Below are 27,436 nucleotides of genomic sequence, written 5' to 3'. Positions count from 1 at the left end.
CAGTGAGGAACAAAGCGCTCCTGTGTTTCTCCTATTTAGGTACACGGGTGTCTGTGTTCAGCCAGTGAATTCAACCCCCCCCCCCCCCCCCGGTTAGAAAGCATCCCCTAGGCACACATTTAAATCTTTGATTGCCCTTGGTGTTAACCCCTTCCTTGCCAGTGCATATTTTTGGCACTGATTACTGTAGTAATATCACAGGTCCCCCAAAAGTGTCAAAAGAGTTAGGTGTCCAATCTGTCCGCCGCAATGTTGCAGTCCCGTTGCTGATCGCTGCCATTACTTGTAAAAAAAAAAAAAAGAAGAAAAGAAAAAAAAAAAAAAGAAGAAAAGAAAAAAAAAAAAAAAAGAAAAAGAAAAAAACAATCTTTCCCCTAGTGTGTAGGTGCGATAACACTTTCGAAAACCAAACAATATACACTTTTTGGAATTTTTATCACCAAAAATACGTAGAATACATATCGGCCTAAAATGATGAAAAAAATTGATTTTAAATTTATCGGGATTGTTTTATAGCAGAAAGTAAAAAATATGTTTTTTTTTTCCAGAATTTGTGCTTTTTTTGTTTATAGATTTAAAAATAAAAATATTGCAGGTGATCAAATACCACTAAAAGAAAGCTCTATCTGTGGGGAAAAAAAGACATCAATTTTACTTGGGTACAACTTCGCACAACCACGCAATTATCCGTTAAATAACGCAGTGTTGTATAGCAAAAAATGACCTGGTCATTAGGGGGTAAAACCTTCTGGTCCTCAAAGTGGTTAAAATAACGCAGAGCTGTATCACAAAAATGGCCTGGTCATGAAGGGGTGTAAGTCTTCCAGGGGTCAAGTGGTTAAACGAAAATATCAATAGCCAACTGTGTACTGTGGACAAAGTATACCAGTGGCCTCAGAAGCTGGTACTGCCCCCTTTTAGCAGTCATTCCTTCTTGTGGGCCCTTTACATAATGTCTCCCCAGTCCCAGAAACGACAGTGATATTTGTCCTCTCTTCCATATAAAAAAAAATGTTGCACCTTTCATTGCATGAACTTCCCATTTCAAATCTCCCCCATAACCTTTTAATGGGATTCAAATCAGGACTTTGACTAGATCAGTCTATACAGTACACCTCCATTCTTTTTCAGAGCTATTCATTGATGTACTTGCTAGTGTAATGAATAAGCACTGACGTGTGAATGCATTTACTGACTGTCTTGGAGCTGTGAGTGTCTCTTGCAATTTTTTTTTCTACTTGATTTCATCAATAAAGAAGAATTTTTTTGTATGGTGGAGTGTCGCCACCTCACTATTTTCTCATTGAGCGCGGCAGCAGACCGGGCTGGCACCCAGGCACAATTGGCGTTTTGGCTCTCATACAGGTTGGCTTTGGAGCGATGTGTACCCAACTTGCTTTTTCTCTGGACCTGCTAGTGTGCTTCAGATCCTTATGTTGAGTGCAAGTTTCTCAGACTCTGAAACAGCAAAAACAACGCCAAATCGCAAAGTTTCCCACCACCATGTTTTAGGGTGAGTTCACACCATAGAAATGCAGTCAAAATTCGTTCCAGATGCTTTTCTGCATGTGTGTTTTTGAAGCTTTCCAGTGTGTTTTTGGTGCATTTTTAATGCAGTCCAGTGCATTTGTCTAACTTAAAATAAGGACGTGTGTGTTCCGTGCATTTAAGGGTGCTCCAGTGGGTTTGTGATATGTTTTACTGTGTTCCAGTACCGTTCAGTGCAGAAAAAATGCAGCATGTTCAACTTTTCTGGAACTGGAACTGACCGCTCTGCTGTAAACTATTCCATTGAAAAACATAAGCTACTATCTATGCGTTTTTTAAGCAGAGAAAAAAAAAAAAAACAGGACTGCATGTGGTATGAACTGACCCTTCCAGTTAATACAAGTTTCTTCTTAAATTCGGATTCAGTTTGCACCAAACAGGTCTACATTTACTGTCAAACAACTACCTTTGACTTAACCGACAGCACATTGCCATTAAACATATAGGCATTTTAGGACAAAGTGCAGTAGTGCTTTGTTTGCTTTAGACAACAAAAGCTTTATTCTGACACAGGCAATGGAGGTTAAATAGATGCAATCTATTTGCAATTGTAGATGTCTGTATTTGCCGTTAACTGTTCCAACAGTTTTGGGAGCCTTTTTAGCAACAAACATTGAGCTCTTGGGTTAAATTCTCTGAGCCAGCCAGTCCTGAACAAATTAGCAGTTGCTTAAAGTATACAACACTTGTAGATATTTTCCTTACAGTAGAATAACCAATTTCAAATAATTTGGTGATCTTTTACATTACTTGCCAGATTGTGGGACTTACTGAGCTCTTTTGATCTGGTCAAGACACATCAAAAGCAAAAGAGCACCACACCCTGGAGATGTAAGGTTTAAACAATACATGAAGTGGTATTTATTACTGGCACCTTGTCTAGGACACCCAATTCTAATTTCAAGCTTTGCAGTAGTAAACTTTTTTCCATGTGACAAATATGCATATTATATTTAGATTAGAATGATGAATACACTAGTTTGATTTTTTGCATCATTTGTTGAAGTAGATCTGTAGGAACTTTTTTAATAGAGACTCAAAATGAAACTAAAACCCTCCTCTTTACAGCCAAAGGAGCTGCCTTCTTGGCCTCTGATCTGCAGTTGTCATGGTATTTGCACATATGGTCAGTTAGGACACCGGTCATTTGATGGCATTACAGTTCGGTTGACAGCACAAGCACTTGTGACCGTTCTCATTCACAGCATGCCTTAACCATTTTGGGAAACCTAAATTCATGGGTTTAGCTCCACTTAGGACCCTTTCACATGAAAGGTCTGATCGGGTCAGCCTGTCTTTTTTAGGTGGACCCTCCATTCTCCTCTGTGGGCAGTCGGATGTAAAAGGACTTGTGTGTTTATACCCGGCTACCTCCGATTAAAACAAACGGAAGGATATCCATTCACCTCTGTCTAACCGGCCATGTTTACATCCAACTGTTCATGGAGGACAAATTCCCTGCTGAAACCAGCCAGATTCAGCCCGTGTGAAAGTGGCCATAAGCTGGCCATAGACTGTTCGAATCTCAGGATTATTGCTAGCGGCTGTTACAAATTCAATTGCTCCGCGGGAGGGATTCCCCCATCAACAATGACTGTTGACAGGGAAACTGAGCAGTTTTCTTTCCTGCAACCCATGGTTCATATATGACCGACCTAAATGTCTGCCAAGTTTAAATTTTTTTTCAAATGCCAACTATTTTCATACAATACTGCTTGGCTGAATGAAGCCTGACCATTCACATTCCTGCTAAAACCCTCTTGTTCTTACACAAATAAGGATATGCAATTAGAATGCACACACTATAATGCAGTTAATTCTTGATTTTCTAGTCTATTTAGTGTAAAGAAACAAAAAACAAACACAAAAATGACCACAAACCAGCTTAAGGTATAGATATATTTTTATATATATACAAACACAGTCCCTGCTTTATTGTGTACAACCTTCAAATGGTAATTCTGATTGTTCCACACACACTGAGAAATTGCTACACTTATAAGATGATAGGACTGGATTGCACTAGAGCTGCAGATGACTTGGCCTTCATGTTCTATTTAACAGAGGACATATCCATTCACAAAAGGATGGGAACGCATTGTGAATTGTAAGAAATGTGACCAGCAGGCACTGAAGCAATTGACTGGCATAAGTTATATTTCATAGTGTTAAGACATCACCAAAACAGACCTCACAATGAGCTGCTTAATGTGCTGCGCTTCATAAAGTTGCTCACAAGGTTAGAGCCTTTTATATAAAGCATGAGCCATTAGGATCTCTGTGCCCAGAGAGATTCCACTGGTTATGTCTGAACAGTTTATTCTCATTTAACCGGGATAAAGTGGAAAAAAACAGTTGCTGGCTATCTAACATCTAGGAGCTGTACAACATTAACCTATCCATGCTTGCCTGCCCCACAGTGAAAACAAATGGCATCATTATGGATTTATTGCATACCTTTAATCCATAATGGACACAACTATAGGAAAGGAGGTACAGCATAAACTGACTTCGTCTGACCACAACAGAGACATCGGTCAAATTAGCGATGAGACCTACATCCTATACGCCAGTTTCTCAAGTCAATATATACATACTTTAAGTGGTAAAAGCATGCTTAAAAAGCAGACACCTCATTTCATTTTATATTACAATTTAGCAAAGCAAAATGCTTTGGTAAATGGGCATTACAAGAGAAAAAAGGAAAACGCGCACAAATGTGATGTGCCTCTCTCACTAATCTTTCTGTATCAGGTTGTTTTTAACACCTTTGCATGAAATAAGAATCTCTTTAAACTGTACACACTGGCTGCAATTCCAGCAAACAGGCTACTTCTATGTAGACACTGCTTTACAACCACAGTCTAGAGATCAAGGAAAATACAAATATAGATGTGTTCCAGTTAGCAATGGTAAAAAATAAGACTTCACAATGTGTGTAAAGTGGAGTAATAAAATCATAGCCACACATTAATAAATAGACACACAGGACACTAAATGTTCAGCAGCTGGCTTTAAACCCTTTTACTATAGGAGGAAGGGTACTATATATTGACTCCCTCAATCTGCAAACTGCTGGGAGAGGTAGAACAGGAAGTTACCAACCCAAAATTGAGTATTGCTGGCTACGTTGATGTCAACAGCAGGCTAAAATTCACAAAACCGGAGGGCAGGGAAGAAAAAAAAAAGAAAAAGCTAATGAAATACTCCCACTTCAAAAGTACAGTGTAAAACCACTATCAATTACATCTGAAACAAAAACAAATCAAAATATTCACTTTTCCTAGTTCATCTCAGCTGCCTGTCTAGCACACTGGTGCCATTATATTTATATACAATTTACAGAGGTGAGAGATATCCAGCTGAAGATACATTTTACTTAAAAGAAGAACTGAGGCAGGTGTTTACAAAAACAAAAATATATACTGCCTTTGGTCACTAAGGAATAAATAAAATCAATACTTTTCCAGACTCTATAAAACAATCTTGGTATGACCTAAAAGTTATTAATATAGGGAAAAGGGAGGTTAAAAAAAGCAATTGAGGATGATTGGCACATCAGAGATACAAGGAAATCATAACTAGGTTCTCGAATAGTGTCCATATACCTCTGCCTTGTTACAGAAATTAAAACACGTTCATAGGTTTAAACAGTAAGAGGGAATTGGTCTTGTTCTATAGGCTTCTTGACCCAGGCTCCCAGTCCAGCCTTTTGGAAGGCTTTGAAAACGCATTCTTTTGCCGCTTGGTATTCTGAGGCTGATTGCTTGGTGTCATAGTATAAGTTTGGTTTTCCAATCTTCGTTCTCAAGTTGAAAGAAAGCTGTGGATGTAAAAATGGTTATTAATAAGTTTTTGTAAACCATTTCTAATATTATACAAATATACAATCCAATATGCGATCTAAAATCGGGCAAAGAGTTATCTAAATTGTCCAAATCTGTTCATCCTTCCCTGTAATTAGCCTTAAATGGATCTTGCGAGACCCAATGAGTTTTCATCAACCTCCTTAGTTTAAAATTAAGCATTGAGCTAGTCTAGCAGAAGAAGCTAGGGTTGTGGGGGGGGGGGGTAAAACACTCAGAAGAGAAGGAAGAGGATTTGAGCTAGGGGGGATTTGCGAGGAGGGAGTAATTTTGGATTGCAAAGGAAATACACGCTTAGGGGGTTAGCGTGTAGATTTTTAAAAACTTTTTTGGGAGGGGAACATTTTTGCTGACACATATTCCCCATGCATCTTTGGAGAAAGGAGGGGGCACAGTTTGGCATCTTTGCTCTGGGCACTAGATCTTGATCCGGCACTGCTGTCGCCAGTCTGCCCAAGCCAGAGGAGACATCACGGATATAACAGAACCCCGATGTCTCTCTAAAAAGTACTCACTGCTGCAGTACGATTACACAGGCATGCCTTAGTAGTAAAATGAAAGGAAAAAGTATAAATAGGAAAAAAATTTAAAAAAATAAATAAATAATATGTCCATGTATAAATGGAGGAAAAGAGGAGGAGAAAAAAAAAAAAGAAGGTTTAGCACTAAAGCCTCATACACATGGGCCAATTGCTGGGCAACATCGGCCAGTTCAATAAAAGCCGTCTGACAAATCAGGTGGTGTGTATGGCAGCCGGTCCGACAAAAGCGGTTCATTTGGCTGGCTTCTGTCGGACGAGCATGCTGGAAAACCTGCAGCCGACTGGTCCAGATCGGCGCTGTCAGCCAATGGCTGAGAGAGAGAGACAGGTGTGTTCTGGTGGGGGTCGTCCCCCTGCTAGAACACAACAGCTCAGCAGGGCAGATTGATGTACTAACATCAGACCGTTCGTACATAGGCTCTGACCGGAGCCGAGAGGTTTTTTTCCATTCAATCCTAAAAACTAAAGTGTGTACCAGGCTAACTCTACATTGATGAGCTCTAAGAGCCGGTTCACACTACCGCGACCAGAAAGTCGCCCCGTGACTTGGAAGAGACTTGGAAGAGACTTGTGCACTACTTTGAGACAGGCGACTGTCTGTGGGGAATGCCTGGCTAATCTCTTCTTCCTGGAAAGTCTGATAACAAGTCTCTTCAATTAAGATAAGGAGGCGACTCCCATTGAAGTATATGGGACAAGTCGGATCACAGGTCACCTCAAAGTAGTACAGGACCCTTTTCTGAAGTCGGAGCGACTTCAGTAGTGCCAATTAAGACGGCACTGATTGATTAACATTGCTTTTGTTATGTCAAGCGACCTGGGGCGACACAAGTCGTGCTAGTGTGAATGGGCTCTAAACAATCACCTCTTTACAGTAATGTGTATCTGTTTTTGTAGTTTCACAATCGTATGCAATTTAAACTGATTAATATAGGTTATTTATTAAATTCCTTTACATTCCCTGACTGACCTAAATCCTCCTATATTTGTCTACCACACATTCACCCTTCGTGATATGGCAATGCTGTCAATCTAGAAATCAGTGGGCAGGACAGTGTGTGAATGGACCTTAAAGTGGAGTTCCACCCTAAATTTATACTTATCTCCATCTTCTCGCTCCGGGTCACCTGAAAAACAAATGGATAATCGCAATTTTTTTTTTTTTTTTTTACTTACCTTGTAGAGAAAATATACTTACCTTACTTCCTTCTTCCTCCCCTCGGCGGCCACGGCGATTTGTCACTTCCTGGCTTTTGCATTGATTTCTGGGAGCTGAACGTCATCGCTCCCAGGAATCAATGTGCCTGCACAGGCCCCGACGTCAGTTCCGGTGCGCGCACGTCATTCCCTTCTAAACAGCTTCTGGGCATGCCCAGAAGCTGTGGAGGGAGGACGCGCGCGCACCGGAAGTGACGGCGGGGCGGGTGCAGTGCATCGTGGGACCGAAGAAGGAAGAGGACGCAGAAGAGGATCGCGCTGGCTTCAAGCTGCCCACACCTGAGATGGCAGCACTGGAGAAAATGGATTTTTGTAAAATCTTACCGTAAAATCCTTTTCTCTTAAGCTCATTGACAGACGTAGTCCTCCTTGATTAATATCAACTCGGGTTATACTGCCCTCTACAGGAGTAGGACTAGACAGGAAAGAAAACGTTCTGGCCACACCCTAGGGGCAGTCCTCTCACTTCCTGCTACAGCAAATCAGTTATGTCACAAAGCAGTGTTTAGAGAATTTAACCCAACCCAACTCAAAAACAGAGGGGCGGGTACTACGTCTGTCAATGAGCTTAAGAGAAAAGGATTTTACGGTAAGATTTTACAAAAATCCATTTTTCTCTGTCGCTCATTGACAGATGTAGTCCTCCTTGATTAATATCAACTCGGGACATCCCAAAGCAGTGCCACAAATGAGGGGTGGGAAAATGGAAATCAAAATCCAATCTAGAAGGCCCAACCGGTGCCAACTGGAAGTTTTAAAGGCTCATCAATCACACGATGAGACTCCACTGAAATTCCAACGGAAAAAAACCCTCGAGGTAGACCACCGGTCTCCTCAAATTGCGGCCTGCAAAACCTTGCGGCCAAATGAGGCATCCGCCGATGCCATCACATCAACTTTATAACATTTTGAAAAGGTATGAACCGACGACCAGGTAGCCGCCATGCACACCTGGACCACTGACGCCTGATGGCGGTAGGCCCAGGAAGTACTGAGCGCTCGAGTGGAGTGCGCCTTAACAGGGAACGGAGGATTCCGACCCTTAATAGAATAAGCCTGTACCACCGTCTGTCTAATCCATTTGGAGATAGTCGCGGCAGATGCAGGCAACCCCTTTCTGGGGCCATCCGTGATCACAAAAAGTGAATCCGTCTTACGGAATGATTCCGTAGTCTTCAGGTATACCCTGATTGCCCGAACCACATCCAAGGAATGCAACGCATATTCCTGAGGATGATTGGGCTTAGGACACAAGGAAGGTAGCACAATATCTTCATTCAGATGAAAATCTGAAACCACCTTAGGAAGAAAGGATGGATTCGGATGAAGAACTACCTTATCCCTATGAACCACTAGATATGGGGAATGGCATGATAATGCAGCCAGTTCTGACACCCTGCGTGCAGAAGTGATAGCCACCAAGAAGGCCACCTTCTGGGATAATGCAAGCAAGGGAATCTCCCTGATATTTTCAAAGGGAGGTTTCTGAAGAACCGACAAACACCAAATTAAGATCCCAGGGCGGTAAGGGCGCGCGCACTGGCGGAGCCAAGTGCCGCACCCCCTGGACACCAAGGAATGAGTAGCCCAAGGCTTCTGAAAGAAGATTGCTAATGCTGAAACCTGACCCTTGATAGTGCTCAAGGATAGTTTCTGCTCAGCCCCCTTTTGCAGAAAAGCCAAGATTCGGGTCACCGAATAGGTACGTGGGGGAAATTCCAAAGATTCACACCACGCGATATAAGTCTTCCATGTGCGATAATAGACTTTGCTGGAAGTCGCTTTCCTTGCTTTAGAGTAGGAATAACTGAAGCTGACAACCCTCTGTCCTTCAGTACCTGGGTCTCAATAGCCAGGCCATTAAAACCAGCGACTGTAAAGCACGATGGAAGATCGGTCCTTGAGACCGCAGATCCTCCCTGAGAGGAAGTCTCCAAGGAGCGTCCGCGACTAGCCTGTCCAAGTCGGCGTACCCGGCTTGACGAGGCCAGCTCGGAATTTCCAGGATAACTGGAGTTCCCTCCACCTCTATCCTGCGGAGAAATCTCAGCAGCAATTTGAGAGGCTGCGTCCGCTAGAGGATCGCGGGTGCGAGCCCTGTTGAGCCAACCTACCAACAGATCCATATCCGGGGTGCCCCAATGAAGGGACAGCTGGTGAAATACCTTTGGATGAAGAGACTATTCCTCTTGATCCAGAATCTGACGGCTGAAATAATCTGCCTGTCCACCCCCGTGATAAATATCGCGGAGAGAACTGGAACAACTGTTCCCCCAATAAGAATGTTGGCCACTTCTATGGCCGCCAGGGCACTCTTGGTGCCCCTTGGTGATCAACATAAGTCATGACCGTGGCATAGACCGATTGGATCCGAACCGGGCTGCCCTGGAGCTGCTCGGTCCAGTAAATCAGACAAAGTCTGATCGCTCTCAGTTCCAACACATTTATCGGTAACCTGGAATTTATCAGAAGAAATTACTTCCCCTGGCTGAGCATCGGAGACCGAAGCCACCAGACCAGAGCCTCCCTGGTCCGCTCGCTCAATCGGATCCGATTGTCCAGGGAATCAGGATTCCGATTCCATATGAGAAGAATCTCCTCTTTGGAGAATTCGGGTATGAGACTGGGCAAACGGTACTGCCTCTAAGGAGGTGACCATCAATCCCAGCCAGTTGACGGACAGCAACATCCGAATCATTGACTGAATCTTCTGGAGTTTCTCCGCATGGAGAAACACTCTTGCCAAGGATTTTCCAAAATTAGTCCCAGATAGTTCAGTCTCCTGGTGGGAACCAGGGATGATCTTTGGGAAAAGCAACGAAAACACTGATGTCCTGCGAAGATGGGGATATGAAGATAGGCATCCTAAATGTCTATGGACGCCAGGAAATCTCCCTGATGCAGGGAGGCCACCACTGTATGGATGGACTCCATCTCTTCCAAGACCAGAATTGGACGCACCTAACCCTTTTTCCTGGGCATTGTGAACAAGTTCGACTAGAACTCCTCCAAGGAATGGGAACTACCACTGCTTGTTGTATCAAGCTGTCCCCCGCAAAGCTTTTTAAGCGACCCGGGGATGTCGAATATTGGAAGGGAAGAATCGCACCGGTGGAAGTGATCGAAAACTCGATCTTGTATCCTGACCATATGACCTTGCGAACCCCTTTATCCGGGATTCTGGAAAGCCCTGGATCCGGAAACCGGTGAAGACGTCCCCCCACCCTAGAGATGGGTGGGGCCCATTCTGTCAATCCAACGGGATAACAGTGGCTTTATTTAGTCTGGAAATCGGTGAGTCCACTATTGGTGGTACCGTCCATCTTTGAAATGAGGGATTCCTCAAAATGAAATGATAGCGCCTAGCAATGCGTTTGGAAATAGCAGGGCTCATTTACGGACGACCCTATTTGGGCAAGGGAAACCCTTCACCTTTTTGGTAGGCTTGCTAGTACCAAAAAAGGAATATATGAGTCTCAGCTACCTCTGCCGGTGTAACCTCAAGATTTAAGGTTTCCCGGACAGACAACTAGTGCTTCCACCAACGCTTCTTGTGCTATGGCGGAGGCAGAAGCGTCCTCCTTACTGTCTGAGGAGACCGTACCTGAGACAACCCCAGAAAAGGGACTGCAATGACCAGCTCAGAATCCGTATCTGAGGTATCAGATGACATAGGGGTAGGCGGGGGTCGCTCTTCTTGACCCCCATCCCTGACAGGCTACCTCCACCCGGGATACCAAAGACTCCAAAACTGCTGATAATGCATCATCACAAGTGGGGTACTGGAGGGTCCTGCGGCCACCCTGAGGGGGATCAGGTGGGGATACATGTGTGGCAGGGTTCATGTAACAAGACACTTGCCAGCAAACACAAAACAATTAGGGGTCAGTCTACCTGCTTGGACCCCTCAGAAAGAGAGAGAGAGAGAGAGAGAGAGAGAGAGAGAGACCCCAAGGCTCACCTGATGCACAGAAGTTTCTTGTCAACCTACTTCCAGCACTGTGTTACAGACAGGAAGTCTTTGGCTTGCTTTCCCTGGGCCAAGGAGGCGGCTCCGCCCCTTTACACGCCTTCCGGCGCCTTCCAATTACTCCACGAGGTGTTTGGTCACCTCAAACATGGCCGCCCCCATGCTGGAGACACGAGGCTATGCCAATATGGCGGCCTCGTGCGATCTGCAGGAAAATGGCGGCGGCCTGTGTAGGATAGCGGCGGCTTGTCAGCTAGCAGTGGCCTGTGGGATGAGTGCATTTGGCCTGTGCGGCCTGCGGGAGGTGTCCTTCGCTTTCTGGAGGGATGGCGATCTGTGGCAGCAGTAACTCAGGCATAGGCATCGGCCTGTGTACACACTATGACAGGTAGGATACCTCTATACCTCAATAGTAATGCCTTTTAGTAGTCTGCCACTGACTTCAGTCACCCTTACAGTCATATAGTGACTTTAGATAGTCAGCTCCCAAACCAAGCCTCCTGGTTTCTATTCACAAAAATCACACTCAAATTGGGGGATTTGTGACCTGTTATAGGATAGAGGGGAGACCCAGAAACTGAGTGTTCGACCATCCCAGAGAGGGGCCCGCGTCCCCAACAAACCCGACAGGGGGAGAGGAGGAACATTCTACTCACCATACCGGAACCAGGCGGGCGCCAACTCCTGACAGAACCCCTCTCCACCGGGGTGGGGGGGCTGTCGACCAATACAGACGCCGTGACTCTGTTGGTCATTGGCGTCCAGGCGAGACGTTTAACTCGCAGGGTCAGTCCCCGTCAAGTGGGACTATGTCGCGGCCGACCCAGCGCGGAGCTATGGCCTGCACGCGCTCGTAGGCTGAACTGGGGTGACCACTGGATCTCAACATCCAGCCCGTCGCCCAGTTTCAGCGTACTTGCTTGAAGATCTCACAGGAACACTGGAGAAAAAAAGTTGTCTAAAAAGTATTTCTAAAAAAAATCCTGCCAGGACCGAAGATCCTAGCAAGGAATCTAGGTCCTTACTCCTAACTAGACAGAAAAAAACTGATTTGCTGTAGCAGGAAGTGAGAGGATATACCCTCTGGGACTGCCCCTAGGGTGTGGCCAGAACTTTTTCTTTCCTGTCTAGTCCTACTCCTGTAGAGGGCAGTATAACCCGAGTTGATATTAATCAAGGAGGACTACGTCTGTCAATGAGCGACAGAGAAATACTTTTTCAAGGTAAGTAATTCTCCTAAAAGGTAAGTGCAACCCGGGACAGATCAGAGGCTAGCCATTGTGGAATGTACTAGCCCTGACTGTCCCGGGGGTATTTTTATTAAAAAAAAGTATAACCAGGGTGGAACTCCGCTTTAAGCTAAAGTTGCATTTTTTTTTCAATTTGTCTGCTTATTACAAAATATATTCAAAGTATTTTTGAAAACAAAAAAGGATGTAAATAATTTTGAAGTGCAAAGTGGTTAAAATGGTATTGTTAAAGCAGTATTAAATCCAAAAGTAAACATTCATATATTGCGGCTTATCAATGGTTTCCTTCTAGGCTCTCATTCATCTATTTTCATCTGATCTGGCCAGTAAGTATTCAAAAAGGTACAAGCTCTCTTCCAGATGTATCAGTTTACAGGGATGAGACAAACCAAACCATTTACCACTGACAGGAGTACATGATCAGCTTTAATTTATGTAAAACCTTTATCGCAAAAGGAACAAAAACAGTTTGCTGTAACTAATTAAAACGTGCAAGCTGGAGTTTGGCTTCAATGTGTTAGTGTATTTAAATCTGCAAATATATTTAACATTCTCCTCCCCCAGACCAACAATGCTGCTGTCCAAATGTGCCCCTTGTGCTCATTCATGCAGAGTGTGGACAATAATACAAGAGGTGCGTTACTGGCCAGATCACCGGGTGAAAACATAGGTGGGAAAAAAAGTCTAAATAAGAAAACTAATGCAGCCACCACACATCTAATGATTGCTAAGCTGCAACATATTACATTTTTGGTTTTGGGTTTAATACCCCTTTAAATAAATCCGTGCATGCCAAACTTCAAAATTTGGCCAGGTCATGAAGGTTTTGACAATGTCCAGATGCTTTCAAAAGAAAAAAAACAAACAACACACCTTTGCATAAAGACGCATCCACCGACTGTACAGAGCATGTTTACACAAGCGAGATGCACGGCCCATCTCATCCTTGCCAGTAGTAGCATTAATTACTTCAAGACCACTATCTCCCACTGTCCAATTCACACTAAAACTTGGAGCTTTTCCTGGCTGTCGGGCTTCAGCATTGCTAATACCTAAGGAAAAAAAAAGTCAACTTTTTTGGATTTTGTTTGGGGAAGAAAAAGGCAAAAGCTGCTGAGAAGTTATCAAGAAAAAGAAAAACCTAAAATGTTCCAAGTACTCTCCTCCCTATATCATCTCTTGGATTAGACCATTAAAATTTCAATTACAGAATTTCAAATCCAAGATAATAATCCTACCACTAAGTTTATAGTACAAAATCCATGGATGTGTAAGGGTAATCCTTGGCATCAGAGTGTAAATCGCTGTGTCGGATACTGCTGGAGACTTGCTGGGTGTGGCAATGAATCTCCCCATTGGCTAAAAAAACATCCCAAGGAAAAGGTAGCCAATTCAGGTGGACTAAATATTTTACATCCAGGACATGAACATAACATTGGTCATTTTGGGAACTGGGTCATGCCTTTTTAGTAATCCTTTGAGCTACATATTCCGCTAAAAATGTTTTTATACATTGTATATAACAGAAAGCTACAATTATCGGTTTAGCTAACACTTTTGTTGCTGCCTAGGGATCTACAGTACATGGGATTAGTGCTTCCACTTCCACAGGAATCTACATATTCCTTTAAGTGGAAATAGGTTTAGACATCATAAAGCGGAAAGAGGTTTATACATCGTATAAAATTGGAAAGTTACTTTTACTCAATCAGGATATACATTTTGTTGAGTAATTTACACTCTGATCCCAGGGATTAACCCCCACATTTCCATGTTTTTTGTGCTATAAGCTTATGGTGGTAGGATTGGTCTCTTAGGTTCGGAATGAGGCAGTTTTTGCATGAATTTAACGTGATGATCTGAGAGTGGGTATAGGGAAAAAGCTGCCTGTGACCATTTACAAGAGTCACCCCATTTGCCCTGTTTACCGTAATCACCGAGCGTGTAATGCTGGCCATACACTAGCCGAAAAATCATTTGAAAATCTGTAATTTATTCAGTTTGTTCGTTTTTCGTCCAGTTAATGGGCACAAATAAAAAATCAGTTTTAACTTTTCAGAGCTGAAAAATCGAAGGAACAGTTTGGAAAATTCTGCTAAATGATCGGTCAATTGAAATGGTAATGTGTTTCTTGGCCGAACTGATTGCACTAGGCAAATGTGAAAAAAAAAACAAAACAAATTTATGTCCACGATTTATGCAACGATCGACCAAAATTCGGTCATTAGATTATGGCATGATCGTCTCCTCTCCCGACTGCGTGTTAATTTTTCGAAAATTAGTTTGAACGATTTTTCGTATAGTGTATGGCCAACATAAATGAAAGAAAATCCCAAATTTGGGTTGTCCCCAGAACAGTAATAAAAGGGGAAATCTTCAAATAGGGACACAAATTCTGTTGACGGGACAGGATATGAAGAGAAATCTCCGTAATTAGACACAAATGGCAAAAAACTCCTACAGGGGTTATAATCCTCACTTTATCCAATATAGAAAAAAAGAAAAAATTCCTTCAGTTTTACTTTAAGAGTATTGATCAGCTGATACAAAACTAACACTGGGTTTGGTGTTAGGCAAGATAATCTTTTATCCGGGTAAACGCTTTTTGGTCAACCAAAACAACCATTTTAGTTTTGATTGGGCAATAATGTGTGGTAGGATTTGCCGGTTCCAATCATTTTACAGGGACTCCATAGCAGCAAAATCAGCTCTTTAGTAATTCTATCCCACAAGGCCAGTGTGACAGTGCAACACCCCTTAGGCTGGATTCTAAATGGGAACTCATTTCTGTTTGCATCATTTGAGCCTCTGTCAGGTTTTATTGCCGTATGTGTCCCCATCACTGAGATTTTTCACACTAACCAACTTACTGTCCTAATGGGAAGCGATGCAAGACTTTACCAATGGGGACACAAAAATTTTTTAACCATTGTTGAACGGTTGAAATTACTGTCTGCCTTTTTTGTCCCTATTGATGAAACACCCCCTTCTTCCCATATTGCAACAAATGTACCTGTTCTCCATACAATTCCACTCTAAATCTTAAAAAAGTCAACACATTGGCTGGAATTAGGCTTTATGACTATCTGCAGAGAAGTAAACAACTTATTTATTTTCAGAAGGGTTCGCAGCTCTGTTCTTCATAAAGAGAATTTATTAAAATTGGCAAAAGCAATATACCCAACACTAGTTTTAATATAAAAGGGATTTTAAATAAAACCTACCACTCAGTAATGGTTTGTTGAGGCCATAAAATGGTGGTAAGTCTTCAATATCTGCTATCCTCTGGTACACGGCTCTTGAGAGATGATCCCCATGATACAGACTGCCCAAGATAATACTGGAGAAGTAAATTGGCTCTACAAACAGACTGAAAAGGGATCCTTGAATGCCTGCAACGTTCCACCTGTATTTTTTTTTTTTTTTTTTTTAAATCAAAGAAAAAAGTTTTGAGAAAAAAAAACAGAAAACAGTACATACAAGGAAATACCAAGACAGCCAAACATTTTGTGGACATCAAGAAGCAGTGTAGAAGTCAGTACACCACACAACATTAACGATCAAAAAGAGAGCAGTGCCATGACTACCTCAATAAAAATAACATTCAGATGTTCCACCTGCATTGATCAAGAGGTTAAACTCACAATTAGAACAAATACTGTTACAAAGCAAAACGAATACCAACAGTACTGATGGATTACGATATTTTACGTAGACAAGCTGTAGGATGGGGATGGCCTCCCGGACATTGAGGCTATGGCTCTGGTACATATTCTCAACTGGTGTCACAATGCTTCGACTAAAATCTAGGTGTCTCTAGAAAAACTTGATTGATTGCAGGCAGAAACTTAGCAGGGGCCAGCTGGGTCCTGACGACTTTCAGACTGGATGTTCTTGACTTGGAACACAGTGACAGACTAAATGTAATAGGCCAATATGCTGCCAAGACCTTCCCATTAGCACCCCTTGGGGGACTTCCCTGGTTTCCACTGGGAGAGGAAATTGGGTTTTCCACTCATAGGGAACTGACTGCATTACAGCCTGTGCACAAGGAAACTGCCCTTAAGACCTTTAGAAAAGAACTCCCACCTTACATTTTCTGTTCCATGGTGGCCCCTCTTTCAAATCATAAGTAAAGTGTCACCTGCCATTTGCTAAATGGAGCAAAACCCTTGATTCTCAGATTCTGGAAACAGAGTAACTACCCTTCCCTTAGTGACCGCAAAAAAATGGTGGCTGCCATAATGGAAGCAGAATGATGGGTACATACAGTTAAAAGCCAACAAGACAAATTAAAGATGTGTGGATGGGGTTGGATGTACTACTCCACTACTCCAATGAGATACCAGATGCCTCAGTATTTACCTACACAACGGGAGGCAGCCTTGGATATTGTAATTACCTAGACTGGCAGTTCTGACACATTTTTGCATCTGCTTCCATAGACTTAACTTAGCTGATGTTTTTTCTGCTTTCCAAAACTTAACTTTGCTGATTTTTTTACGTTCTTTTTTTAAGTTCCAGTCTGTATTGTTTTCTTTTTTAGGAGAGTTCAATGTCATGTATACAATCTATATTGCTTTTCCCTGCACAATGGTGACCCACTGGTTCTCCACGATATTTTGTTTGCTTTACTAGATTTTTTGTAATGACAGAATCGATTTGACATCATATGTCAATCACAAAGGCCAGCTTATCTACTTGCATGTGGAAGTCAACCTTCCAGTGCTTTAGTGGTAGGTTGTAAAATACCTGTTCTTTGTCATTGATGCCTTGTACTCCCCTTTTATTTTTGTATCGTTTGAAAATCCCAAAAAAACTTTGATTATAAAAAAAAATACCAACAGTAATGATAAAAGCAACTAGTCCAAAACTTGTATGCCAATTCTAGGGCAATGAAGCTATACCAGTTCAAAAAATTACTGCCCTGGAGCTAGAAAGCAGCGTGACTTACGGAAAAGCTGCTTCCTGAGGATAATCAAACAGCATGTCTGCTTTCTGGCATAAGACATCTCTCCAGTAACACAGCAAAGCTGAATCTGCATATTTGTTCCAGTTCGGTAACCTAAAAAGCACTGAAGCTAAATGTCTAGAAAACTTGCATTTTCAGGTGGTTAGCAATAGCAGCCTCAATGCTTCTCATGACAGGTTTCTTCTAAAAAAATCATGATTTATTTGACTTGCAGGCTCCAAAATGCTACATATTTTTATCTTTATATGCAGTAATACAAAAATTACAAAACTAATCTTCAGGCAAGTAGCTAAATACAGGGTTAAAATACATAGATGGGAACCATTTTACCTGCCAAAAAATGCAGTTCTGTGCATCCATTATGTAATTGTATCAGAAAGCACAGACAGGTCATTGGCATCAGAACAGCATAACGCCACATAGCCCTGTACCATTCGGACAATGAGGGATCGAAAGTACACTGATGAGGCAATCTCTTTGTTCACTTTCTCATACGGTCACATCATTGTGCACTGAAGCAGAGCCTGGCTGGGTCTTGGTGCCTGTCCTTACCGTTGGGAAATGCCCAGTACAGCAGGGGGCACACTGCTATAAACGAAAGATTCATTTGAGGCATTCAAAAATGCTTTTTTTTTTTTATGTATACATAACTGCATTAATTGACCTAATATCTACTTGAAGTTCACCTTTAAGGAGAATTTTTAAGAACATAAAAAAATATACCAAAGGTATTTAGCTTATAGAGAACTGAGAATATTCAGCTTATAGCACTGGTCCCGAGGAGAGAACCTCCTACAGTGCATTTCTCGCTCTGGATTTCAGTGAAGCATACAGTAGGCATCAAGCCTTCTTTAGCATGTACTGAATGATAGGTTACAGCCCGCTGCACATCATTCCATTGAAAATGTAAACACATCTATTGCCTCCAGGTTTCTACAGATATGATGAAATGTTGTATATAAACACCAGTTTCCTCTATAAGGGTTAACTAATTTACTGGTCTTGCGAGTTGGTGTCAATTTCATTTCATACAGAATAAAGTAGCTGGTATTGCATTGATTACATACATTTTAACCACTTTTTAATGGTAACCATATTTTCATACAGATGAAGCATTATATGACATTTGCCAAAGCCATGAATATTAAAGCGCAACTCTACCCTAAAAGGTAAAGCCCTGCTTGTCTGCCTCCCCCCCCACGCCTCCACATTTTATATCATTTGGGGGGAGCAGGTACCTGGTTTTGACATGTACCTACTCCCACTTATGGTTCGGTTCACTGCGGCAAACTGAGCTGAAAAATTTGCCCCCTTTCTTCCCCTGCAGCTGGCCCATTCACAAAGTGCAGAAGGCTTAGTGTAGTGCAGTAGGGAGAGATGGCGGAGCCAGCACCCGATAGCCGATTTAAAAAAATCAGCTCACGCGAGGACACCGCTGGATGCCTGGACATGTAAATGCCACAATGTTAAAAGGCAGCAGCTACAGAGTTTTTTTTTTTATAGAGTTTTTAGCTGCTGACAACTTTTTTCTGAAGGAGCCTAGAGCTCCTCTAAGTTTAAAAGGTAATTTAAGATATTGACAAGTCAAAGTCTGATTTACAATTCTATTTCCACCAGCTAAACCTTGATTAAACTTCTATAACTGCTACAAGAGTCATAATATAAAATGTAACCACTCCCAGCAAGTTTATTACCAAGTAATTATAGTGGATCATAACCAAAAGGGAGGAGCCTGTGTCCTGTATTGTACTCAAAGAAAAGGATTTTTACAGGCAATTCAAACAATTTTCTTAATCAAACTTTACAGAACACAGGATGAAGTATTCTGGGCGACAGTAAACAAAATGCTACCAGGTCAACAAGGAACCAACAAGTTAACAAGGGCCTAAAGAAACTTATGACCAAAGCCATCATTCAGCTGAGGTCTGTACATCCACCTGCCAAAACGTAAACTTGTGAAAAGTAGACCAGGTGGTAGCCTTACAAATCTGAGCAACAGAATGCTTGAAGCTGAAACTTTTATAGAGTACCAACTAATTTAATGGCGTATACTTTAACTAGAAAAGGGAGGGGGACCTTGCCCCTGAAGTCATCAGAATGGATGAGTAGCTGACATATGCACCTAACAGTGGAACAAGAAGCAGGCTGTTCCCTCTGCAATTAAACAATCGGAAGGACAAAAGGAAGGTGTAACGGAGATGAACATGTTTAGGAACAGGATAGAGTAGGAAGAACAAGGTCCTGACTAAAGATGAAAAGAAGACACCACAAATGAGAAGGAAATAAGCCTTGGGCCTCAAAACAACCTTGCCCTTGTGTAGTACAAGAAAATTATTTACAGGTCAAGGCTGCTAACTCAGAAACTCACCTCACAGTGGTGATGGTGACGAGAAAGGCAACATTCCCCAAATGGCAGTTTTGTTTTTAATGGCAAGAGCTGACAGAACCAGGTTAAAATCTATCATCGTAAATTGGGAGCGTATAGGAAGAACAATGTGAGTGACGCCCTGCACAAAGGCTTTCACTAGGAAGTGAGAAGCAATGGGTCGCTAAAGAGAATCACTGGGGCTGAGATTTGACCCATGATGGTAAAGGGCCAATGACAGCGGCCCTTTACAACGTGATCGCCCTGCCAAATGACGGCGCGATCACTTGTCAACAAATCGGCGCATGTCCGGGTCATTTCTCTCCTCTCCTCGCACACTGTACACAATGATCGGCACAGCGTGCAAGGAGAGGAGAGAAACTGCAGCTGCACCTATCCTCTGTCTCCTCTATATACCTCAACTATGCTCATCCCTGCCACATACATGCCACGTCAGTGCTCATCCGTGCCACTACAGTGCTTATCAGTGCATCACAAAATTGTAATGGGAAGTCAGGAAATGACGGTGCTCCTTGCATGTTGGGCCTCTGTATGTGGCTGGGCTGTGTAAAAGTGTCACATGTTGCATCACCATACTCAGGAGGAGTAGCAGAATGTATTTTGGGGTGTCATTTTTGCTATGCACATGCTATGTGTTAGAAATATATCTTATAAATGGGCAACGTTGTGCAAAAAAACAATATTTATCAGTTTTCATTTTTTTTCTCCATTTTCCAAAAACTTGTGTAAAAAAAAAAAAAAAATTAAATAAAAAAAATAAATGACATGTTCAAAAGACGCATTATGTCTCCGAGAGAATGGGTTGGGGTGTTTGCTTTCAAAAATGGGGTCATTTTTTGGGTCTTTCCATTGTCCAGGTTTTCCAGGGCCTTCAAAAGTGTGATAGGTTGTCAAGAAATTATATGAGTAATTTTTGCTCCTAGAACACCTGGAGGTGCTACTTGGATGTTGGACCTCTGTATGTGGTCAGGCTGTGGAAAAGTCCCACACATGTGGTATCACCATACTCCAGAGGAGTAGCAGAAATCGGATTTTTGTAAGATCTTACCGTAAAATCCTTTTCTCTTAGCTCATTGACAGATGTAGTCTTCTTGATTCACAAGAACTGGGTTATGTTGTCTCCGCAGGAGCAGGACTAGGCAGAAAGAAAAAATGTTCTGGCTCCACCTTAGGGGCAGTCCCTGAGGGTATATCCTCCCTCTCTCTGCTACAAGGCATCAGTTCTGTCACAAAGCAGCAACAGAGAATTTAACCCAACCCACCTCAATGATAGAGGGGCGGGTACTACGTCTGTCAATGAGCTAAGAGAAAAGGATTTTACGGTAAGATCTTACAAAAATCCGATTTTCACTGTCGCTCATTGACAGACGTAGTCTTCTTGATTCACAAGAACTGGGACATCCAGAAGCAGTGCCACAAATGAGGGGTGGGATTGACCGAAATCAAAATCCAATCTAGAAGGCCCAACCGATGCCAAACTAGAAGTTTTAAAGGCTCATTATAAACAAAGAATGAGACTCAAATGAAAATTTCCAACGGAAAAAAACCCTCGAGGCAGACCACTGGTCTCCTCAAATGGCGGCCTGCAAAACCTTGCGGCCAAACGAGGCATCAGACGATGCCATTACATCAACTTTATAATGTTTTGTAAAGGTATGCACCGACAACCAGGTAGCCGCCTTGCACACCTGGACCACTGACGCCTGATGGCGAAAGGCCCATGACGCACTAAGTGCCCGAGTGGAGTGCGCCTTAACAGGGAACGGGGGCTCCCGACCCTTAATAGAATAAGCCTGTACCACCGTCTGTCTGATCCATTTGGAAATAGTCGCAGCAGATGCAGGCAACCCCTTTTTGGGTCCATCCGGGATCACAAAAAGTGAATCCGTCTTGCGAAACGAGTCTGTCGTTTTCAAGTATACCCTGATCGCCCGGACCACATCCAAGGAGTGTAAAGCAAACTCCCAAGGATGACTGGGCTTAGGACACAGGGAAGGTAATACAATTTCTTCATTCAGATGAAATTCTGAAACCACTTTTGGTAGGAAGGATGGATTCGGACGAAGAACCACCTTATCTCTATGAACCACCAGATATGGGGGACAAGATAAAGCGGCCAGTTCTGACACCCTGCGTGCAGAAGTGATAGCCACCAAGAAGGCCACCTTCTGGGACAACGTAGGTAGAGGAATCTCCCTAATATCTTCAAAGGGAGGTTTCTGAAGAACCGACAATACTAAATTAAGATCCCAGGGTGGTAACGGTGCGCGCACTGGCGGAGCCAGATGTCGCACCCCCTGGATGAAATTCCGCACCAAGGAATGAGTAGCCAAAGGCTTCTGAAAAAAGATAGCTAATGCTGAGACCTGACCCTTGATAGTGCTCAAGGCCACTTTCTGCTCAACCCCTTGTTGCAGAAAAGCTAATATTCGACTAACCGAATAAGACCGTGGACGGAACCCCAGAGGTTCACACCATGCAATGTAGGACTTCCATGTACGATGATAAATCTTTCTGGAAGTCGCTTTCCTTGCTTTAACTAGAGTAGGAATAACTGAAGCTGACAATCCCTTGTCCTTCAGCACCTGGGTCTCAATAGCCAGGCCGTTAAAGCCAGCGATCGTAAAGCAGGATGGAAGATCGGTCCCTGAGACAGTAGGTCCTCCCTGAGAGGAAGTCTCCACGGGACGTCCGCCACCAGTCTGACCACGTCGGCGTACCAAGCTCGGCGAGGCCAGTCCGGAGCTACCAGGATTACTAGGGCAGAGCATATTGCACACATAATTAACGATGATGGGAGGATGGTTACAGAGGACACTGAAAAAGCAACCGTGCTGAATTCTTTTTTCTCGTCAGTCTTTACGCAGGAAAAGGAAGGGTACACTGACCATGACTGTATGGTTAGTAGTAATACACAGGACTTGCCACTATGGCTAACAGAGGGGGAAATCAGGGAAAGACTGGATAAAATTAACACAAACAAATCACCAGGCCCGGATGGCGTACATCCGAGAGTGCTCAAGGAACTCAGTATGGTTATATCTAGACCACTGTTCCTGATCTTTGCTGACAGTATTAGGACAGGAGATGTACCAGGGGATTGGAGGAAGGCTAACGTGATTCCGATATTCAAAAAGGGCCAGAGACATATCCCGGGAAATTATAGGCCTGTCAGTCTGACATCAATAATATGTAAACTTTTGGAGGGGATGATAAGGGACTATATCGTAGAGTATGCTAAAGACAACAACATCATCAGTTGTAACCAGCACGGGTTTACAAATGGGCGTTCTTGTCAAACCAATCTCTTAGCATTCTACGAGGAAGTGAGCTGTGAGCTAGATAGGGGGAGACCAGTGGATGTGGTGTACTTGGATTTCGCTAAGGCGTTTGATACAGTTCCCCACAAGCGCTTAATTTATAAAATAAGGTCTGCAGGTATCGACAGCAGGGTTTGCTCTTGGATACGGAATTGGCTAAAAGGCCGTGTCCAAAGGGTGGTAATAAACAGCGCATACTCAGACTGGTCTGAGGTAGTAAGCGGGGTGCCCCAGGGCTCAGTCCTGGGACCAACCTTGTTCAATTTATTCATAAACAGCATTGAGGAAGGGATCAGTAGTTCGTTATCAGTTTTTGCAGATGACACAAAATTGGCCAGGGCAATAACTGCACAGCATGAAGCAGATATCCTACAGAATGACCTGGACAAAATTACGGAGTGGGCAACGACATGGCAAATGAGGTTTAATGTGGAGAAGTGTAAGGTTTTGCACTTGGGGACCAAAAACATAAAAACACAATACACGTTAGGAGGGGAACCCTTGGGGGAATCAAAAATGGAGAAAGATCTGGGAGTCTTGGTCGATGATAGATTAGGCAACAGCATGCAATGCCAAGCGGCAGTTTCCAAAGCCAACAGAATATTAGCATGCATAAAGAAAGGGATGTATTCCAGAGATAAGACTATAATCCTTCCACTTTATAAAACTCTGGTCCGACCGCATCTGGAGTATTCTGTCCAGTTCTGGTCGCCAGTCCTCAGGAGGGATGTGTTGGAGCTGGAGAAAGTCCAGAGAAGGGCAACTAAACTGATTAGGGGGTTGGAGGACCTTACCTATGAAGAGCGGCTGCAATCGCTCGATTTATTTTCCCTGGAGAAGAGACGTCTGAGAGGGGACATGATAGCAATTTATAAATATCTTAATGGGGATCTCAGCTTAGAAGAAAAGCTGTTCATTCGAAGGAATTGCATGAGGACTCGAGGACATACAATGCGATTAGAGGAGAAGCGTTTTAACCTCAGGCAACGTGGGGGGTTCTTTACTGTTAGGGCTACAAGATTGTGGAATTGTCTACCACAAGAGGTGGTTTCTGCGGGTAGTATGGTGACTTTCAAAAGACTCTTAGACTTACATCTCAAGGATCAGGAGATTGAGGGCTATGTTAGATGATTACAGTCACACACACCTACACAGGTTGAACTGGATGGACTATTGTCTTTATTCAACCTCACCTACTATGTAACTATGTAACTATGTAACTGGAATTCCTTCCTCCTCTATCCTGCGAAGAAGTCTTGGCAGTAACCCGAGAGGAGGGAAGGCATACATTAGCTGGTATTGCCCCCACGGGGCGATCAGTGCGTCTGCGGTCTCTGCTAGAGGATCGCGGGAGCGAGCCACGAATCTCTGTACTTTCCTGTTGAATCGTGATGCCAACAGATCCACATCTGGGGTGCCCCACCGTAGGCACAACTGGTGGAAAACTTCTGGATGGAGGGACCATTCCCCCTGATCCAGAGTCTGACGGCTGAGATAATCTGCCTGCCAATTCTCCACCCCCGGAATGAACACCGCAGAGATAGCTGGAACAAAATCGTTCCGCCCAGCGAAGAATGCAAGCCACTTCTTTGGCCGCTCGGACACTCTTGGTGCCCCCCTGGTGATTGACATAAGCCACGGCCGTGGCGTTGTCCGACTGGATCCGAACCGGGCTGCCCTGGAGCTGCTCGGTCCAGTGAATCAGACAAAGTCTGATCGCTCTCAGTTCCAATACATTTATCGGCAACCTGGATTCTTCCAGGGACCAAAGTCCCTGGACAGATAACTGACCGAGAATTCCTCCCCATCCAGATAGACTGGCATCCGTGGTCATCGTCCAATATATTGGCAGAAATGACTTTCCCTGGCTGAGCATCGGAGACCGAAGCCACCAGACCAGAGACTCTCTGGTCTGTTTGCTCAATCGGATCCGATTGTCCAGGGATTCCGGATTCCGATTCCATCTGAGAAGAATCTCTTGCTGAAGAATTCGGGTATGGGACTGGGCAAATGGGACTGCTTCGAAGGAAGCCACCATCAATCCCAGAAACCTCATGCAAGTTCGAAGAGAAGACCAGCTGTTGGATAGTAACAACTGGACTGCTGATTGAATCTTCCGGAGTTTCCCTACCGGAAGGAAAACTCTTGACCTGACTGTCTAGAATTAGACCCAGATATTCGAGCCTCTGGGTGGGAACCAGAAATGACTTTTGCTGGTTCACCAGCCACCCGAATTCCTGTAAAGAAATTATAGTAATTTCTATGTTTTGTAGCAGGGTCTGAGGAGACTCTGCGTGAAGCAGGAGATCGTCTAGGTAACCTAGAATCGATATGCCTCTTTGGCGCAGTAGTGCCAACATTGGGGCCAACACCTTCGTGAAGACCCGAGGAGCCGTGGCGAGACCGAAAGGTAACGCCACAAATTGATAGTGGTTCTCTTCTACGGAAAAGCGTAGAAACCGCTGATGTCCTGCGAAAATGGGAATGTGAAGATAGGCGTCCTTGATGTCTATGGACGCTAGGACATCCCCTGGATGCAGGAAGGCTGCTACTGTGCGAATGGATTCCATCTTGAATTTCCTTATGTTGAGAAAGGAATTGAGTGCCCTTAAGTCCAGAATTGGACGCACTTTGCCCTCTTTCCTGGGTATTGTAAATAGGTTTGAATAAAACCCTTGAAAACGTTCTGTCCAAGGAATGTGGACTACCACTCCTTGTTGTAGTAAATCCGTGACTGCTCTCCGCAGATCTTCTAAACAATCCGGGGATAGTCGGATATTGGAAGGGAAGAATCGCGCCGGTGGGAGAGATCGAAACTCGATCTTGTACCCTGACCTTATGACTTCGCAAACCCACTTGTCCGGGATTCTGGAAAGCCATGGATCCGGGAACCGGCGAAGACGTCCCCCCACCCCAATTATGGGTGGGGGCGCACCTTCAGGCTTTGGACGATTTATCTTCAGGTCTGGAGGGGGCGGGCTTTTGCTTGCCCGACCAACGTCCCCTGAAGCCTCCTGAAGGAGCTTTGGAGGACTTAATTTTTTCACCCGCGGGACGAAAAAACTTTTTGTGAGCAGAGAAAGAAGGCCCTCGTCTTTGACGAGTTCCTTTACCCTTAACATTTTGCGGTAAAAAGGTGCTCTTTCCACCCGTGAGATCCTTAATGATCTCATCTAAGTTGGCTCCAAATAGACGCTCTCCTAAAAAGGGGATATTAGCCAATGCTTTTTTGGAACCTTGGTCGGCTAACCAACCTTTTAGCCACAGTGTACGCCTGAGAACCACTGCTGAAACTGATGCTCGCGCCAATAATGGAGTGGCGTCGAACGCCGCATCACACACAAACTGTAACCCCTGTATCATTTGTTCCAACAAATCTGATACCGCCTGAGGGACCTCTTCTAAGTCCCGGCGTAACCACTTGGTCCATTCAGTTACAGTCTGCGAAACCAGACCAATAGCAATTATTGGTCTGAAAGCTGATCCAATCAAGGAAAACATGGTGCGAGACATAGCTTCTATCTTGCGATCCACTGGATCTTTAAAAGACGGAGCGTCTTCTAAAGGAATAACCGTGGCTTTATTCAATCTAGCAATTGGTGAATCCACCACAGGTGGTTCTGTCCATTTCTTAATGAGGGTTTCCTCAAACGGATAACGCCTGTTAATGCGTTTAGAAATAGCAGAGGTGCGTTTTGGCAGACTCCATTCTTCTTTGATTGGATTGCCGAAACATTTGGGCAATGGAAAAACCTTCGCCACTTTGATGCGTTTTTTAGTCCCAAAAGGGATTTCAGTTTCAGCTATTTCCGACGGAATACCCTGTAATCTTAAGGTTTCTTGAACAGATACAATGAGTGCGTTTACCAACGCTTCCTCTTGGGCTATGGCTGATGCCGAAACATCCTCCTCACTGTCTGAAGAGACAGTACCCGAGACACCAATCCCAGATGAAGTACCTGCAACTGCAGAAATAGGCTCAGATTCTGAATCCGAAGTTTCAGATAATAAGGGGTTAGGCGGGGGTCGCTTTCTTGCGCCCTGTCCCTGACAAGCCACTTCCACCCGGGACACAAAAGTTTCCATAATAGCTGACAATGATTCAACCGTCAGTGGGGTGCTGGAGGATCCTGCAGACACCTCGAGGGGATCCGGTGGAGATACATGAGTGGCAGGGTCCATGTTAATTCAGGACACCTCTGCCAGAAAAAACAAAAAACTTTTTTTTTTTTTTAAATAAAAAAATACCTCTTTTTTTTTATGTGTCTCCCCCTAGCGCAATAGCGCCCCTCAGAGTACCTGCTTCTCGATCCCCACAGAGAGAGAGAGGGACCCCCAAGGCTCACCACCCGATGCAGAGAAGT

General features: G+C 43.7%; 1 protein-coding gene across 1 annotated transcript in view; it reads right to left on the bottom strand.

Moving 5' to 3' along the window:
- Positions 1-3,433: 3,433 nt before the first annotated feature.
- ADARB1 (adenosine deaminase RNA specific B1) overlaps positions 3,434-27,436 on the bottom strand; it is a 96,516-nt gene continuing 72,513 nt past the window's right edge. The window contains exons 9-11 of the mRNA XM_082261212.1: positions 15,619-15,800; positions 13,268-13,446; positions 3,434-5,371 (exon numbers count right to left, since the gene is read on the bottom strand). Of these exons, the coding sequence (XP_082117338.1) occupies positions 5,195-5,371; positions 13,268-13,446; positions 15,619-15,800 (538 nt within the window). The 3' untranslated portion in view covers positions 3,434-5,194. The remainder of the gene's footprint in view (positions 5,372-13,267; positions 13,447-15,618; positions 15,801-27,436) is intronic.

This window comes from Pelophylax lessonae (assembly GCF_965119305.1).
Source record: "Pelophylax lessonae genome assembly, chromosome: 6".
NCBI lineage: Eukaryota > Metazoa > Chordata > Amphibia > Anura > Ranidae > Pelophylax > Pelophylax lessonae.
This window is presented reverse-complemented; position numbering and strand designations above follow the sequence as displayed.